Source organism: Patiria miniata, unplaced genomic scaffold (assembly GCF_015706575.1).
Source record: "Patiria miniata isolate m_02_andy unplaced genomic scaffold, ASM1570657v1 HiC_scaffold_9, whole genome shotgun sequence".
NCBI lineage: Eukaryota > Metazoa > Echinodermata > Asteroidea > Valvatida > Asterinidae > Patiria > Patiria miniata.
The window spans coordinates 19,011,350-19,027,747 of NW_024037076.1; the positions used below are offsets into that span (position 1 = coordinate 19,011,350).

The 16,398-nt window shown below is 40.8% G+C and overlaps 1 protein-coding gene across 2 annotated transcripts; it reads right to left on the minus strand.

Annotated features, from left to right (window-relative positions):
* Window positions 1-1,187: 1,187 nt before the first annotated feature.
* LOC119720068 (STE20-related kinase adapter protein alpha-like) lies at window positions 1,188-16,226 on the minus strand. 2 transcript variants are annotated; one of them, XM_038189588.1, is made up of 10 exons: window positions 16,116-16,226; window positions 13,737-13,824; window positions 11,978-12,096; window positions 10,242-10,350; window positions 9,673-9,796; window positions 8,183-8,354; window positions 5,782-5,886; window positions 4,265-4,479; window positions 2,862-2,989; window positions 1,188-1,644 (listed from the first exon to the last, which is right to left on the minus strand). In XM_038189588.1, the coding sequence occupies exons 2-10, from the start codon at window positions 13,795-13,797 to the stop codon at window positions 1,565-1,567; spliced, it is 1,113 nt and encodes a 370-aa protein (XP_038045516.1). In that variant the 5' UTR covers window positions 13,798-13,824; window positions 16,116-16,226; the 3' UTR covers window positions 1,188-1,564. The 2 variants fall into 2 exon arrangements, with proteins under 2 accessions (XP_038045516.1, XP_038045515.1); XM_038189587.1 differs by having other exon boundaries at window positions 13,737-13,854; window positions 16,116-16,225.
* Window positions 16,227-16,398: the final 172 nt, after the last annotated feature.

Below are 16,398 nucleotides of genomic sequence, written 5' to 3' on the forward strand. Positions count from 1 at the left end.
CTGTTGCCATGGCAACCAAATTCAATTTTTTTTTATTTCCTAAAGGGTTATAAATATAATTATCTGAAACTTATTACACTGGACCATACTTGTATCTCCACTAGATACCGTAGATATCCACAACCTTGTTGCCTGTTTTGTTTACATAGAAGAAAGATAAGCCGTTGCCATGGTTACCATGTTGAATTTTTTAATTTTTTGTATTTATATTCTGATAGACTATCCCTTGGGCTAAAAATAATTCCACAGGATCATATCTGTATCTCAATCAGGTAAAGCCCCATGTTTACATTTTTTAAATGCATTGCATTTATCCCATTTATCCTAAAACAATAGAATTAATCTGTGCACCAAAGGGTTAAGACAGCAAAATATCCTAAATTCTGGTAACTTTTTGGTGCTGAAATAATTGCCACATTGGGGTTTCTGTATGAAATTACATCACACTTTGCTCATGATTATGGACATTTCATTACCATGAAAACCAAAAAGGCACCAAAATACCCTTGAAAACAGCAAACCAAAAATTGAAAATAGGGTTTAATGGGATACAAAGCTGCATTTCCAAGGACTGCTTTTAAAAAAAATTACTTTGCATGAGCCATTAAACTTTTAAAGGCATATTAAGCCCCAATGTACAAAAGCAAAAACTAGCAGAAAGAAGATGTCCATGTGGAACAAAGAAACCTTCACAAATCCCTTTAATTGCCCAATGTGTGATGCACAAACATTCATCAGGTCAATTCTTGTTCTGTACAGTTTAACAAGCTGATTTTCATTATTCTATAGCTAGTTTAGAATCTCAGAATGAACATGTGTCATATTGTACAACATGGAACTGTGCAAGAAGTCCGTACATTCAAACTATTTACCGAACAAAGCTATTTACAAAGTAATTGCACGTTTCTCGTCAATATCCACAACATTGTGTACTGCAATTTAGGCTACATCTAAATTAAAGGGCTACGGTTCACAATTACACTTGCTTCTCTGTATCTATGTACACATGTTACTGCCAGATGATACAGATGCAGCATTGTACTCAGCGTGGGCATTGGGGAGTGGGGGAGTGTGACCTAGTGGTTAGCGTTTGTGACTCATGATCAGAGGGTCAGGGGTTCAAATCCAGCTGCTTGTCATATTTTGCGTCTTTGGGCAAGCCACTTCAATTCTACGTTACCTCTCTCCACCCAGCATTATAAATGGGTACCGATATCAGCTGGAGAGTAACCTGCGATGGACTGGCCTCCCATCAAGGGGGAATAGAAACATTCTCAGCCTTTTCATGCCAAGGAAACCGGAGATAAACGTTGGCCTGATGGTCCATATATTGGCTTGTGACAGACTATTCTTTTTAAAATTATACTATACAGTAAGATCAGTGCAGTCCTTGGGGAGGAAACTGCAAGTTCTACATCCGTTACGGATGTGCAGGTCCACTTGAAGTTACTTTATACACACATCGCATGTCCAAATGCATTTCTATGACAATGTGTCATGAACGCAATGACATCTAAATGACATAAGGACATCCAGTGACTCAGATCCCTGGTGGGTTGAAGCGCTAATCAAAGACCCAACTCTCACCCATGTCCATGCACTGGAACTTCTCCACCAGGTCGCCGTCTTGGGTTTCCTGAGCTCCTGAAATATGGCAGGATTTTGGGAGGGGTTTCAACATACATTTTGGCATGGGACGGACTCCCTGGCATAACCAGTAGATTTTTGATGGTGCTTTCGAAAACCCCAGTGGGAGGGACACACAGACACACCGTATGCATGGACTGGTACATGCCTTACATATAGACAAAGGGATCTGAAAGACGTAGGACAGACAGACAAAGGGAGAACAACAGATTCTTTGTTGTCCTCGAGCATTCATCTGTTGTTTAAAACGGTCCTCTATTGTACGTCTGTTTGCTTAGTCTATGGGAGAGTGTTATATGTGGGCCATTCTGTGGTCACTGTGTGACATAAAATTGGGCTTGTCTGATTTTTGAAGCTTTACCCCTTGTTAACTACATCTAACATATTACTTTCACTGATTCATCAGGTTAGTACTTTTTACTCCCTACCTCAGAATATAGTTTCTACTTAAGCAATTTTGTCAAAAATATTAGGAAGGGTCATCAAAGTTTGGTCACATGTGTGACTGACATCAGAAGTAAAAAAGGTTATCCAGCCCATAATGGAAATTCACGCTTTTCTCCAAAGTTCTAAGGACACACACACCCATACTTATTTTGGAGTAAGACTAGTCTTTTGTGATTTACAGAGTACAATAAACAATGTACACCCTCTGCTTTAGTTTTACTAAATGGGAATCATTCTGTGGTCATGTGTGTGACATTTTGATCAGTCACGTGTGTGAGACATTTTGTAATTAAAATTATACTAATTTATGTACGGAAAGACCAACTTATGAAACATCTTAAGAAATTTGCATCTGCACTTACTAGCAACACTTTAGTGAACAATAACCATTTGTATTACATCACATAAACAAATTTCCCCAAAAAAATTAATTTAGTTTCAATTTCTCAAGAATCGCCCGTTACAGCGACAAAGGGAAACACAATGCCTTGTCCTGGAGAGTTATGTAGTGCACGACTTTGTGTTCGTGCGCATTTGGCATCAAGTACATATAACTCGTTTTTAAACAGAATGTGTACAAATCCGTAGTGTCTTCACATGAGTGTCAAGCGTTGACAATAATATACACTCATATGTCACTCCCAGTTGTCTCCCTAAACTCTCCATTTGTAACCGTTGAGGGGGTACTTATGCACGGAGTCTATAAATGAAAATGGGCATATAGTCAAGCATCATTCTTTAAATAAGAAAAACAACCTTTGACCTACCTTGCTCTGCCTCCTGCTGCATTTCAGTCAGGGACGTCAGGGACTGTATGAATGGAACTAGAGCCTCGCTGGTCCGTTTCTTGACTTGCTTGAGGAACGGGTGGTTCAGCAGGGCAGAAGCACTGGGCCTGCCAAGCGAAGAGGTTCAGCTCAAGTGATTTTTGGAAACAAGGACAAGTTTGAGTAATGACTATGGTTAATTGGTCCAAGCGATGAATTTTTCTGAGGAACACATTTTGTGCAACTTTCTACTCCTCTTAAATGTATGACAACTATTTGACGTCCTTTTTTAGTTAACTGTATTGAAAAGTGCACTTCTTTGAACATTTAAATTGTTCATACTTTCCAGGACAACCGAGGGCGCTGTTGATGTGATATCATTTCAGGAAGACACTGTTCAGTTTAGGGGTTTTCTTTTCAATTTGTGAACCCAATGTTTGCTCATTGAAAACATTTGTGAGAAAGGTTTGCTCATCTGCTTACTTCCATGTACTGACACAACAACGAAACACCAAAGAAAAGAAAATGTACGACAGCAAAGTATCCAAATTCTAGCATTTTTTTGGTGCTAAAATAGCTGTAACATTGAGGTTTCTGCTCAGAATGACATCACAGTTTTTCTCATAAATGTGGAAATTCAAATTAGCATAAAAACAAACAAGGCACCAAAATACCCTTCAAATTAGCAAAACGAAAATTGCAAGTAAGGTTAAATGGGACACATAGGTGGATTTTCAAGGATTGCATTAAAAAAATATTACATTGCATGGGCCCTTGAACAATAGCTCAATTAACTTCACTCGAACAAAGGATGGTTGGCATACTCTATGATGACTATTTGGAACTGAGTCCAGGGCACGGTTATATTGCTGAATACCAATAGACCTTTATCATGCTTCCACCATTTCAGTCATGTTCCCTGTATCCAATAACAGTATTGAATGATAATGTTTTTTGTGCAAAAAGGAACCAGACTATTTTCCCTTCCAGCCTCGCTTTGGTTACATTGATTTGAATGGGAAAAAATCAAATGGTTGCAACATGATAATGGTCTAAAGCCATGTGCATCGTAAAGCGCAACAGAGAGGAAGGACCATGAAGTTTCACGATGACGTTTTGACCATCGTCAAAGCGTCAGGTGTAAGTTACGTGAGGTGTAAGTTACGTGAGGTGTAAGTTACGTGAGGTGTAAGTTACGTCATGAATCCACCACCCTAGTCGACTAATGGCCCTCATCTGAACTTGCTCTGCGGTTAAATCACGGTTCCCAAAAATCACGGTTCCCACTCAAACTTGGTCTGAGCTATCCCGGTTACACCATTCCAATCAATTAAGTTAGTTCACCAGAATAAGTTTGCAACAAAACATTTGTTTTTGTCCAGCAAAAGAAGGGTAAACCCTACCTGTCTGCCGGCTCTTGCTTCAGGCAATCCTCGATGAACTGGTGGAACTGTGGGGAGAAGAGCCTGGTGAAGGGGTTCTGAAGGGGGTCAGACTGCTTGCGATTCCCCGACGCCTCGCCGCTGTCCACTGCGGACCCTTCCTGGCCGACTTCGCTGAGCAGCGTGGAACTGTCCAGCAGTTTGGGAGTTGTGCCGTTGATCTTCTCCAAAAGCATCTGGATACAAGTGGTTTTTTCGGTTGGGGGGAGGGGGAGAAATACAGGAAGCGACTTCATGAGATTTGGATTAACAGGCTTGATCATGAAAGGTGTACATATCATACATGTACCTCACTCATGAATACCTACCTGTAAGACTGTTCGGCTCTACGCGGGATTTGTAAGAAATTAGCATATGGGCAATTCCAGCATAATGAAAGGAAGTGTAATGTCCGTGACACAGTCAATTAACCATGATATCTAATTTACCCTAACTCCCCAGGCTTTTGTTGCTAGGATGCCACCTCAATCCTGCAAATCCTCCAACTGCCTCCATGTAAAAATTGCATACAGCCTCAATCCTCCAAAATCGTGTGTTTTTTCTTGAATGTGGTCCTTGGAGGGGTGACCACTACCTCGATCCTGCAAAATCCTCTAGCAATCACTGTCAATATGTTCAGGCAGAGCCAGTGACATCCTGAAGCATGGCAGAGAATTTCAAGTATAATCTAGGCCTAAATTTATGCACGGCCGAGCATAAACAACACAAGGTCCAGCCTAAGACCTTGACACAGTGCTTCATCCGAAATCAGCCACACATTTTTGCCATATAGACTCATTCCTTCATTTTACAAAGAGGATTTTGGAGGATTTGGGAAGGTTAGGGTTAAAGCCACGTAGGATCATTTACAATTACCCGGAAAATTTAATTAAAAAATCCTTGCTCAAAGTGAAGATAGGACTGGTTATCAAATACCCTGTGAAAACCTGCTGCCTAAAATGGTATTGCTGAACAAAAACTTACACTGAATGTGGTTTCAAAATACAGTGCCCTCGGGCACACTTCTTTTTATATGTGTTACCAATGGAATCAGTTCCGAGATCAAAAAAGTTGTGCAACTCTATTTTCTAAGTATGTATCGTATCAAATGAGCTGAAAATTCAATAGATCTCTCTCATAGGATGCGATCTTTGTAGGAAAATGGCGTCTTTAACGCCATCAGGCGCGTATGCCCGCGGTGTGCAAAATGTTCTAGACACGCGAGCGTGTTGTTCGAAATTTCTTCGAAATACGGCGTAGCCCATGCACGTCACGCACATTTGACGCCCAAAATGCCGGTGCACGTGGCAATCTGCAGGAAGTGACGTCATTTGAGAGAGACCTATGGGTTAGTTGCTATGCAGCCTACTTAAGATTTTTAGCAATTTGGTTGTTCCCCCCCCCAAAAAAAAACTGCACAAAAAGTCAATTATCCTTTAATCACAAAATGCAACAAAAAAATGAGATGATTAGTGTGTGGTCCTAGCAGCAGTCCTTACCTTCATGGGGACCATATCACAGAATGGTACGCAGCCGTTGGCAAGCTCACAGGCCGTGATCCCAACACTGTAGATGTCTGACTTGGTGTCATAGCCAAGGAGATTCTAAGAAAGTTAAACACAAAAAAGTATGGCGACATTCAAACATGAAAGGCATAGGATAGATGTGACCTGCTCTGTCAAAAGCAGATGCTTCTGGGCAGAGGGTGAAATTAAGATAGGGCCAAAAAATGCTGTGGGGGTGATTTTTTTTTCGATTTTCAAATTTTGGCAAATTTGTAATCCTGAACATGTCTACATTATACTATAAAAGTTTGAAACCCTCTAAATACAGTATTTTTGATGATTTATTAAGGTATATCAGTTAAAGAAATTACTGTTTTGTGACGTTCGTAGCCATTTTCTCCGTTTTCTACTTTACGACACAATGAACTTCAAAAAAGCATAACTCTGCTCAGGAATGACCGGTTTGTTTCAAAAATTAAACCACCTATTAAAAGGAAAAAGAACATATTTTAACAATATGCAAAAATTCCATTTTTGACCTCATGCCCAGAAAAGTCTGATTTTGACAGAACAGGTCACAGATTAGAACCTAGTCGATTATTATGTCCTAATGTCGATTATTAACCCTTACTCTCTGAGGGTAGTTTACTGCATGTCAGTTGGTTATGCCAATGCCCTCCAGCTGCAGTTTATTGGCAGATAGTTTGTCTTAACAGTGAAGTCTCCAATTGGCAGGAGTTGGAGGCCCTGGAGGGTGCCTGATACTGACCAGCTGGGGGCACTCACTTTGTTATCAGAGGACTCTCATTGTTCTCTGTGGCATGTATTGGAGTGCCTGTCCAGTTACCCTTGAAATGACATGGCAGATATTGGAGGGCCATGCAAAAAACATAGGAGATTTTCTTGAGGCACATATTGGCATGCGTTGGAGGGTCTAGTAGGGTAAGGGTTAAAGAAAACTGATGATTTGCATAAATTTGTCCTTCAGATTCCTTACATGGAAATCAATGTTGTGGTTGAGTCCATTACAAGTCCATCACAAATCGATTACGAGTCAGGTCACAAGTAAACCACAAGCCTTTCACAAGACCAGAACCAAGTAACGATAGATGTACATTGACAAAGAAATGCTTTAGTCAAAGTTCATTTGAATAGTCTGCGACTTGAGACTATATTACTTGTGATGGACCTGTGAGGCAACTGTGAGCACTTGTAAGGACTTGATGTTTTGTGATTACTTACGATTACTTGTTAGGACTTGTGAGAACTGGTGAGGACTTGTAAGGACTTGTAGGGCCTTGAAAGGAACTTGTGAGGACTAGTAGGGATTTGTGAGGTCTTGTGTAGACTTGTTAGAACTGGCGAGGACTTGTAAGGACTTGTAGGGTCTTGTGAGGACTAGTAAGGATTTATGATGGACTTGTGAGGACCAGTGAGGACTTGTGAGGACTTGTAGGGACTTGTGAGGACTAGTAAGGACTTGTGATGGACTTGTGAAGGAGTTCTGAGGACTTCTGAGGACTTGGGATGGACATGTGATGGACTTGTAATGGACCTGTGATTGACTTGTGATTACTTATGAGGACTTGTGAGGACTTGTGAGAACTGGCGAGGACTTGTAAGGACTTGTAGGGCCTTGTAGGGACTTGTGAGGACAAGTAAGGATTTATGATGGACTTGTGAGGACCAGTGAGGACTTGTGAGGACTTGTAGGGACTTGTGAGAACTAGTAAGGATTTATGATGGACTTGTGAGGACCAATGAGGACTTATGAGGACTTATGAGGACTTGTAGGGACTTGTGAGGACTAGTAAGGACTTGTGATGGACTTGAGGACTTGTGAAGGAGTTCTGAGGACTTCTGGAACATGTGATGGACATGTGATGGACTTGTGATGGACTTGTGATGGACCTGTGATTGACATGTGATTACTTATGATCACTTGTGAGGACTTGTGAGAACTGGGGAGGACTTGTAAGGACTTGTAAGGCCTTGTAGGGACTTGTGAGGACTAGTAAGGATTTATGATGGACTTGTAAGGACCAGTGAGGACTTGTGAGGACTTGTAGGGACTTGTGAGGACTAGTAAGGATTTGTGATGGACGTGTAAGGACTAGTAAGTATTTGTGAGGGACTTGTGAGAACTAGTGAGGACTTGTGATGGACTTGTGAGGACTTGTGAAGGAGTTCTGAGGACTTCTGAGGACTTGTGATGGACATGTGATGGACTTGTGATGGACTTGTGATGGACTTGTGATGGACTTGTGAGGACTTGTGATAGACTTGTGAGGACTTGTGAGGACTTGTGATGGACTTCTGAGGACTTGTGATAGACTTGTGAGGACTTGTGTGGATCTGTGAGGACTTTTGAGGACTTTTGATGAACTTCTGTCACCTGTTCCAAGACTTCCGGTGCCAGCCAGGGTAGACTCTTGACGGCTTGGGTAGGGAACTTGTGCACCGCCCTCAGCCACTTGCCATCCTCCACCATACTGACGGCTGTCCGCAGTCCAGCTAATGTCACTTTGCCGGTCTTGGACAGGAGGATGTGGCTTGCATTGACGCTCCTGCGAAAATAAAGAAACAAAACAGACCATATTATAAAGTCCCTCAGTGTGCAGGAAAGGAGATAAGGAAAGCACTTATGTTGGTTATCAGATGAAAACATTGTGCATGATGCCAGTCCCACAATATGGCGTTCGAAACGTTCAGAATATTGTGTGTTTGGCATGTTTGGTGTTGCATACCATGAACTTAATGAATTCTTTGTATTTATTCATATAGGGCCTATTGTTAATAGTCTGCACGTGTGAGAGGCATTACTCTTCTGATGTTTGCCACTCTGTTAAACCCTCACAACTACTTATTTGTTTCAACTTTCATTTTGGATACGTACATTTAAAGCTACAGTCCATCATTTGCAGCTATCCAAAAAGGAACTTACGTAATTATCGCTGAAAAGCAGACTTGGTTAAAAAATAGTAATGGGACTAAACTCCCTGTGATATTGTTCTTTCTGGCAAGCTGTCATTTTGAAGACATCAATGAAAGAAGGCCATTTCCAACGAAGCGTCTAAAGATGCATTCTTGAAATTTCTGTTAGTAGTTCATTTTTAATTTGGCGAAGCGCACACGAGCGTTGACATGACGCACACTCATGCGCGGTTGCTATAATACTTCGGTTCGGTACGCAACATCGCGAAGCTGCAATCGGCTCAGTGACAACGTGTCTCGGACGCTGAATTCAAAACACGACTCAGCAACTTTTGATTTGAAATTGAGATCCTAGAATATTGTTTTCTTGGAATATACAGCATTCACTGAGCTGACACTTCATCAGGTTAGTTGTACAGCACAAAGGATGGACGCTACCATTAAATAAGTAAAGTTAATGTTAGATTTTCAATTACATGTACAATAATTCCATCTAATGTCTAGGTTCGGAATCCAAAACAGATTTTTTATATTGCGATACCGCATCGCAGCATCTCACATTGCCATTTATTTGAAATTTATGTTCTCATTTATCTTCAGGCAAACATGCATCCTCAATCCTGATTGGTCGATCCATGGCAAGAAACTGTGATATATTATCCCATATACCACTGTCCTACCGCACTCCGCGTATTGCGCTATTCCAAGATGCGTGCACGCACGTGTAATAGAAAAACCTCTGAAAAGTTCGTGCACAGCGTATGTGTTCCATCTATACTATGCGTCAAAGTGCTTGATAAATTTGTTATCCCACTCGCGCTCGTGGAACATGGAAAATGTAGTGCATCTGCGTCCCACATACTACTCGGTCTGCGGGACACAGACGCACTACGTTATTCCGCGTTCTACTTGTGCTCGTGGGATAACTAATAGCATTTGTCCTGCCCTGACCTGTGCACATAGCCCATCCGGTGTATGTAGTCCAGCGCCATCAGTATGTCTCTGATGATGTACGCGATGGCCATCTCTGGCATGCCATCAGGGAACATGTTGTCAAGGATTTCTCTTGCTGAGCCTTTGTGAAAACACAGAAAAGAGAACTTTTGGAAAAAATTGAAACTAGTAGTTAGAGGTCCTCATTTCATTCTTTGATAATCCTTTCCACAAATATGACTCAATCAACAAAATGAGTCTGAGGTTGCCAGTGCTGTTTGTGTGTTACAGGCCCTTAACCAGTTCCCGCAGGGATTATTTTGACAAGAACGAACGAGGCCCAGGATTACTTTTCACTCGACCTCAAGCCAGGTGGAATGAAGCCATCACCCTCGGGCAGCACACTCATATTTTCGGCCTAGCTTGCTGCGAGCGGGTCGCTGACATACTTTCCAGCCTTTTCACAATAAGCTAGATAACAAATTTATATAGATTGCAACCTAATTCATTTGTAAACTGGGTACAAGTTAAAATAAGGGATTAAAATGAATGTAACTATTTTTTTTTTTGTAACTGATGATATTTACCGAGGTCCATGAGTGGCATGACGACCCATAACTCGTTATCGGTGATGAAGGCCTGGTTGAATGCGAGGATGTTCTCATGTTGCATCAGACGCATCAAATAGAACTCATGCTACAGACAAAAAAAAAGAAAAGGTTTCTTAACCCTAACCCCCTAGAGTGATTTACTAGGAACCTTTCTCACTCAGGCAAATTCCAACACCATGTGGTAAACTGTGCACAAAACTGTTGGACTCTGATTAAAGTTCTCTCCCAAAGACGGCCATCTCTGTAGGAGAACTGCAACTGCATATTTTATGCAATCAAGCATGCATTGCGCAGTATTGAAAATGTTCCAAAAACGCGTGCTTGTTGCTCAAAATGTGTTCGAAATACGACCAGCCGACGTCATTTGAGAGAGACCTACATGTATTGGTGGTATGCCTAACCCCATGTAAAGCATAATCAGTTTACTAGTGCAGAACTCATTTGAAAAAAAAAAGTTCTCATACATCAGTGTTGTACACTTTCCATCACAAGTCCGATCACAATAAAGAGCAAACAATTTCACATGCCTGGTCACAATTCAAGGCCGCTTCATATTCACGTGAGTGGGAAGCAAATTTACATAATGAAAAATAGTCACTGTGAAATAGCTGTAACACTGAGGTTTCTGCCTAAAATGACATCACACTTTTGCTTATGAAGATGGAAATTCGCATTAGCATAATAACCCCAAAAAGCACCAAAATACCCTTGAAAATGGCAAAATGAAAATTGACAATAAAGTTAAATGGGACACAAAGGTGCATTTTTGTGAATTGCATTACAAAAAATTCATTACATTGTCCCTTTAAATAGTGGCTTGACTTTGAACTAGATAACTATAGATGACTGTGATGAAGACTTGTTGTGCGTTGTGATGGACGAAACTACATCACTGATAAAGATCTCAAGAATTATTATTCACTGTCTATCCTTACAACAGTACTCTGTTAAACAATGAAAATAAGCCTACAAAGCTCAAAAGCCCAGTGGTCATTATATGGAATGTATTTTGTCGTCCGACTCTGCGGACTGTCAATATTGAAGCCTGCCCTCACTTCTATGGTCAATTGAATTAACCATACCCTTGCTAGATGCAACAGTGGAAAAAAGCTGTTGCATACTGTTGCATTTAGCAGTCAACTCAAGTCCCTATTTTCGTTGCATCTTGTATTAACTGCTCATAGTGCAAAGGCATAATTATAGAACAAAATCCACTGCTGCATTTGGTTTCATTGTTAGCAGCTTAACGCCATATAGTGCCAAGGCTGGTGTGTACTGAGGTCACAGCAAAATGCAACAGAAAATTTGTTGCATGTGGTTTCATTGTTAGCAGCTTAACGCCATATAGTGCCAAGGCTGGTGTGTACCGAGTTCACTGCACAACATAACAGAAAATTTGTTGCATTTTGTTGCACTTAGCATGGTTCTCATTTCAACTGTGTTACATTTTGTTGCATTTAGCATGGCTCTCATTTCAACTGTGTTACATTTTGTTGCATTTAGCATGGTTCTCATTCCAACTGTGTTACATTTTGTTGCATTTAGCATGGTTCTCATTCCAACTGTGTTACATTTTGTTGCATTTAGCATGGTTCTCATTTCAACTGTGTTACATTTTGTTGCATTTAGCATGGTTCTCATTCCAACTGTGTTACATTTTGTTGCATTTAGCAGGTTAGCAGGAAAAAAACCCTGATAAGGTTAGTGTTTACCTGCAGCACTGCGAAGCCCTCATGGACAGCATCTAGGTTCGTTCTACTGACGGCCAGGAAGGACTGCGATGGCAGGTACTTGGCCAGGTACACTGTAGCCGTCCCATCATAGGCCTGGCCTGCAGACGGGAAACAAGGCGCAGCCCAACAGTGGTTAAAGGGAAAATACAACATTTGCAAACATCAAAAAATAAAACTACCAAATCATTTTGAAATACCTTGCTGGACTGTTAGTGAATGACAGTGTAAAGCATCCTGTAAAATCATGGCACCTGGTATACTGTCATTTTCAAGAAAAGTGGTATTTTTGTGTCAATTTCCAACGCTGGTCGGCCGACCAGCGTTGGAAAACACTGGCTTTTTTTCAAATACTGGCCCCAATTGACCATCGCACTTGTTTGCAATCGATTACACACCTATGAACGAGTACAAGCCAGCTAGACTGGTTCTCTGACCTTACAATTCCCCATTGTATGTAAACTGCTCTGTTTCTTCTTATATGGAGTCAGGGAACCAGACTACAGGAAAATGATTGTTTTTCTTGGTTTTTATAGCATTTTCGAACCCAAAACCTCAAAAAAGTCAGTGTAACTATATTTGCTATGTATTTCCAACCCCCCAATTCCATCCATTTCTGAAAATTACAGCAAAAGCAAATGATGTATATTCCCTTTAAAGGACAGATTTTGGAGAGATATTTTAAATAAGAAAAAGGCGAGTTTGGTATTCCAACTGCAAGTGTGCTGGCCAAGATTTGACAGTTATTTTCTTCACGGATTTGCAGTATACGTGCATGATCATAAAGGGCAACTATGAATTATATGAAAAGTTTATGTTCTACAGTACATGTAGAACTTTACAAAATACAGAAAAGTTGGGTTTTCTGAAATTCTATAGTACTTTTATGCTGTGTAAAAACTTTACTTTCATTATAAATTATACTGTTTATTGCATAGATTATTGCATAAGTGCGTTATCATTGTCACTATGGACCTGCGTACATTTATTTACTTTGTTTATACCAACCTAATGCTTTTTATTATGTATGGGCGACTGTGCCATAATCAAAAAGAATATGGACCACTTTTATGAGAGGTTGAATTCCAATTGCTTAGCTTTGTCAGTGGCATTGTCTTCACAAAAATACTGAATAACCTTAGTGATAGTCAGTCGTTGCAAAGACGGTTACACCTCTATGTTCTGACACCCCTATGGGAAAGAATGTTGCAACCTGACGCTACTTCCGCAGTTGTGTACAAAGTCTATAGAGAGTCATGAAAATGTTTTAAGTATTTCTTAACAAAAGTGGAAATGTTTCTCAGTCCCAGATTCATGTCTTATCATCATTTTTACAATGACTGACCTTCATTGAGATGATATACGAAGAAAAAAGCAGCATTGGGTTGCAACATTCTTTCCCCTCCCCCCCCCCCCCCCCCCAATGTTCCAACACCCCTATGTTCGACTGCACATATTCCTATTCCTAACCCTAACCCTAAGTAACAATCTTATGTGCAGGTTGTCAGAACATAGGGGTGTCAAAACATAGAGCAGTCACTGTTAAGATGCCCAAATACACATGGCTTAGAGACCAAGTAACATTGCAAAAGTTGTTCAAAAAATGTTGAACATTTGAACAATTTTACAACTTCCACAAACTGCGTACGCAACCTGCAAAGTGATATCTGGAAATTGTATTCTTCCAAAGTTACAAACAAGAAAATTCGAAGAAACATTACCATCGATCTTATGTACTTACCTATCGCTTTCAGCAGTTGGTACTGCTTAGGGTCAAGCTCGTAGTCAAGGGTGGCCATCATGGTGGTTCCAGCTCACAAGTTACATCTCTATGAAGAATAAACGCTGTTTAGCAATATCTGCAAATTTTCATTAGTAAAGTAAACATTCAAGAATAGCAAACAAATTTTGAATACTTTTTTGTTTATCCAATGCTTGATAAGATTGAAATAATGGCCATTGTGAAGTTAAGGGAATATACATCATTTGCTTTTGCTGTAATTTTCAGAAATGGAAGGAATTTGGGGGTTGGAAATATATAGCAAATATAGTTACATGTACACTGACTTTTTTGAGGTTTTGGGTTTGAAAATGCTATAAAAACCAAGAAAAACGATCATTTTCCTGTAGTCTGGTTCCCTGACTCCATATAAGAAGAAACAGAGCAGTTTACATACATTGGGGAATTGTAAGGTCAGGGAACCAGTCTAGCTGGCTTGTACCCGTTCATAGGTGTGTAATCGATTGCAAACAAGTGCGATGGTCTATTGGGGCCAGTATTTGAAAAAAGCCCAGTTTTTTCCAACGCTGGTCAGCCGACCAGCGTTGGAAATTGATACAAAAATACCCCTTTTCTTGAAAATGACAGTATACCAGGTGCCATGATTTTACAGGATGCTTTACACTGTCATTCACCAACAGTCTAGCAAGGTATTTCAAAATGATTTGGTAGTTTTATTTTTTGATGTTTGCAAATGTTGTATTTTCCCTTTAACAGGGCCCTTATTTTGGGAAAGAATTCCATACCTGGACGTCACTTGACACCCTGTGCACAAACCCTATGAGACTTGTCTGAAAAATTCTAAGTGTTTTCTCAGTAAATGCTTTAATATTTTCCCTGCTAAATTTGACTTTTTGGATTTTTTTTAAGTTATCGCTTTCCGATGGTTGATAGGTTATTGCAGGGAAAAATAAGTGATGGCCATATATGGCTAGTTATTTATATGGAATTCTTTAATCTTTTCCTCTTTTGTTTCAGGCCTTAGACATGTTAGTTTTTATTATTTCAGAATGACTTTTAGGCTTATAATTATTATCAACACTTAAGCTAGCTTGAGTAACTCCAGCTCCAGCTCAGTCTAAATGGCTATCAGCAAAGCTGGAGTTACTCTAGACCCGTGAACGTGGCTTGTATTTGTAAACTACGCCACGCTGTTGTGTATTTTCGAACCTGGCGAACGTGTCCCTCTGACTCCCTCCGTTACACACACTGGACGTTATTTTGCCCATGTAATAAGTACTCACATATGAAGCTGTCTTGAATTCTATTTGTACGTCAAAACTTGCATTTGACGAAAATTGAGGAAAATTCTGGCCCCGGTTCATGAAGTCCGTCCGCTACTGCTAGCTGCCATTTTCTCCCAACTGACACATGCGCATTGCGTTTTATTTTCGTATGATTCGACGGCTGTTTACTGTCGCAGCTAAAACAGACATCGTTTTAGACAAGTTTCAAGTCCTTTCCTCTCTCACCGCACCGCACGCGGTCGCACGTGCGCCCGCGTGTGTGTGCGCACACGTACTGTACACGAGATGAGCCGAGCAGCCAATCATCTGCGGGTTTTTTTGGGGGGGGTTGCGACATGAAACAGCCGTCAATCTGTCCAAGAGACTCGGACGCGTCCGGGGTTATTTGTCAGGGTCAGGTTAAAATCTAATTTCTACACGTTCGTATGGGTCTTTACTGATGGGCAAATTTCGTCGAAATTACACAGCCTAAACAATCGGACGGGCAAATTTAGATTTCTAGGTGAGTACTCAACACCCATACGGAATTATGTATGTCGGATCGATTTCGCCAGGTTCGAAATGACACAAGAACGTGGCGTTGTATACAACGCCACGTTCACGGGTCTAGAGTTACTCAAGCTATATTTAAGCAATCTTCTTTTAATTTTCATTACCGTATTGTTTGTAATTCTGATCATTAGGTAGACAATACAGCAAGGATGGGTAGACCACAAGCAAATTTTGAAACCCCCCCCCCTCCCCACGGCCACGTCCATGGCCTCAGCTCCCCCCCCCCCCCCCCAAAAGAGACAACCAAATCACCTTGGCCAGTAACTCACAATTGTTACTTTGCAATCATCACCGCATACTTATTCTAGGTAATGACACCAAGTTGACTAAGGTCCGAGTTGAACTGTGACCGAACTGACTTCGTTTGTCCTCGGACTGCCCCCCCCCCCATGCCCCCGGCCCCGACATTCATTGTGATGACATTCTGTGTTTCCAGTTTCAGTCACACAAGCTGGTCTACCACGCCCACAGACGATCTAATTAATCTCTAACTTAAACATTCTTCCGATGAAGAATTTCAAAAGCGAAAATAAGCTCTTACTGTTGATCAAGATCATTTATTTCAGACTCCAAAACCAGCGACGAGATAGCCCGCTTCTCACAATTCTGTGCCACTAAATTGTAAACAGTGCTGTACCTAGACGTCCAAAGGCACATGCTACGGTAGTATTGGCCGTCAGTTTGGGTACCAGATCTTTTTTGGTCCCAAAGTTTGTGAAGAGCGCCCTCTACGATGAATATAAGCATGATTCCCTTGCTCTCTTGCAAAGATTTAAAATTTAAAAAATATTTATATAAATGAATAAATGCCACTGAGAGAGTGG

What these genes read in the sequence shown, in the direction of transcription:
- LOC119720068 (XM_038189588.1), bottom strand. Translation starts at nt 13,797, where the DNA reads ATGATGGCCACCCTTGACTACGAGCTTGACCCTAAGCAGTACCAACTG. An exon ending in GTGATATGGTCCCCATGAAG is followed by an intron (nt 4,480 to 5,781) that starts GTAAGGACTGCT and finishes ACTTGTATCCAG; the next exon opens with ATGCTTTTGGAGAAGATCAA. An exon ending in AAGCAAGAGCCGGCAGACAG is followed by an intron (nt 2,990 to 4,264) that starts GTAGGGTTTACC and finishes TTCGCTTGGCAG; the next exon opens with GCCCAGTGCTTCTGCCCTGC.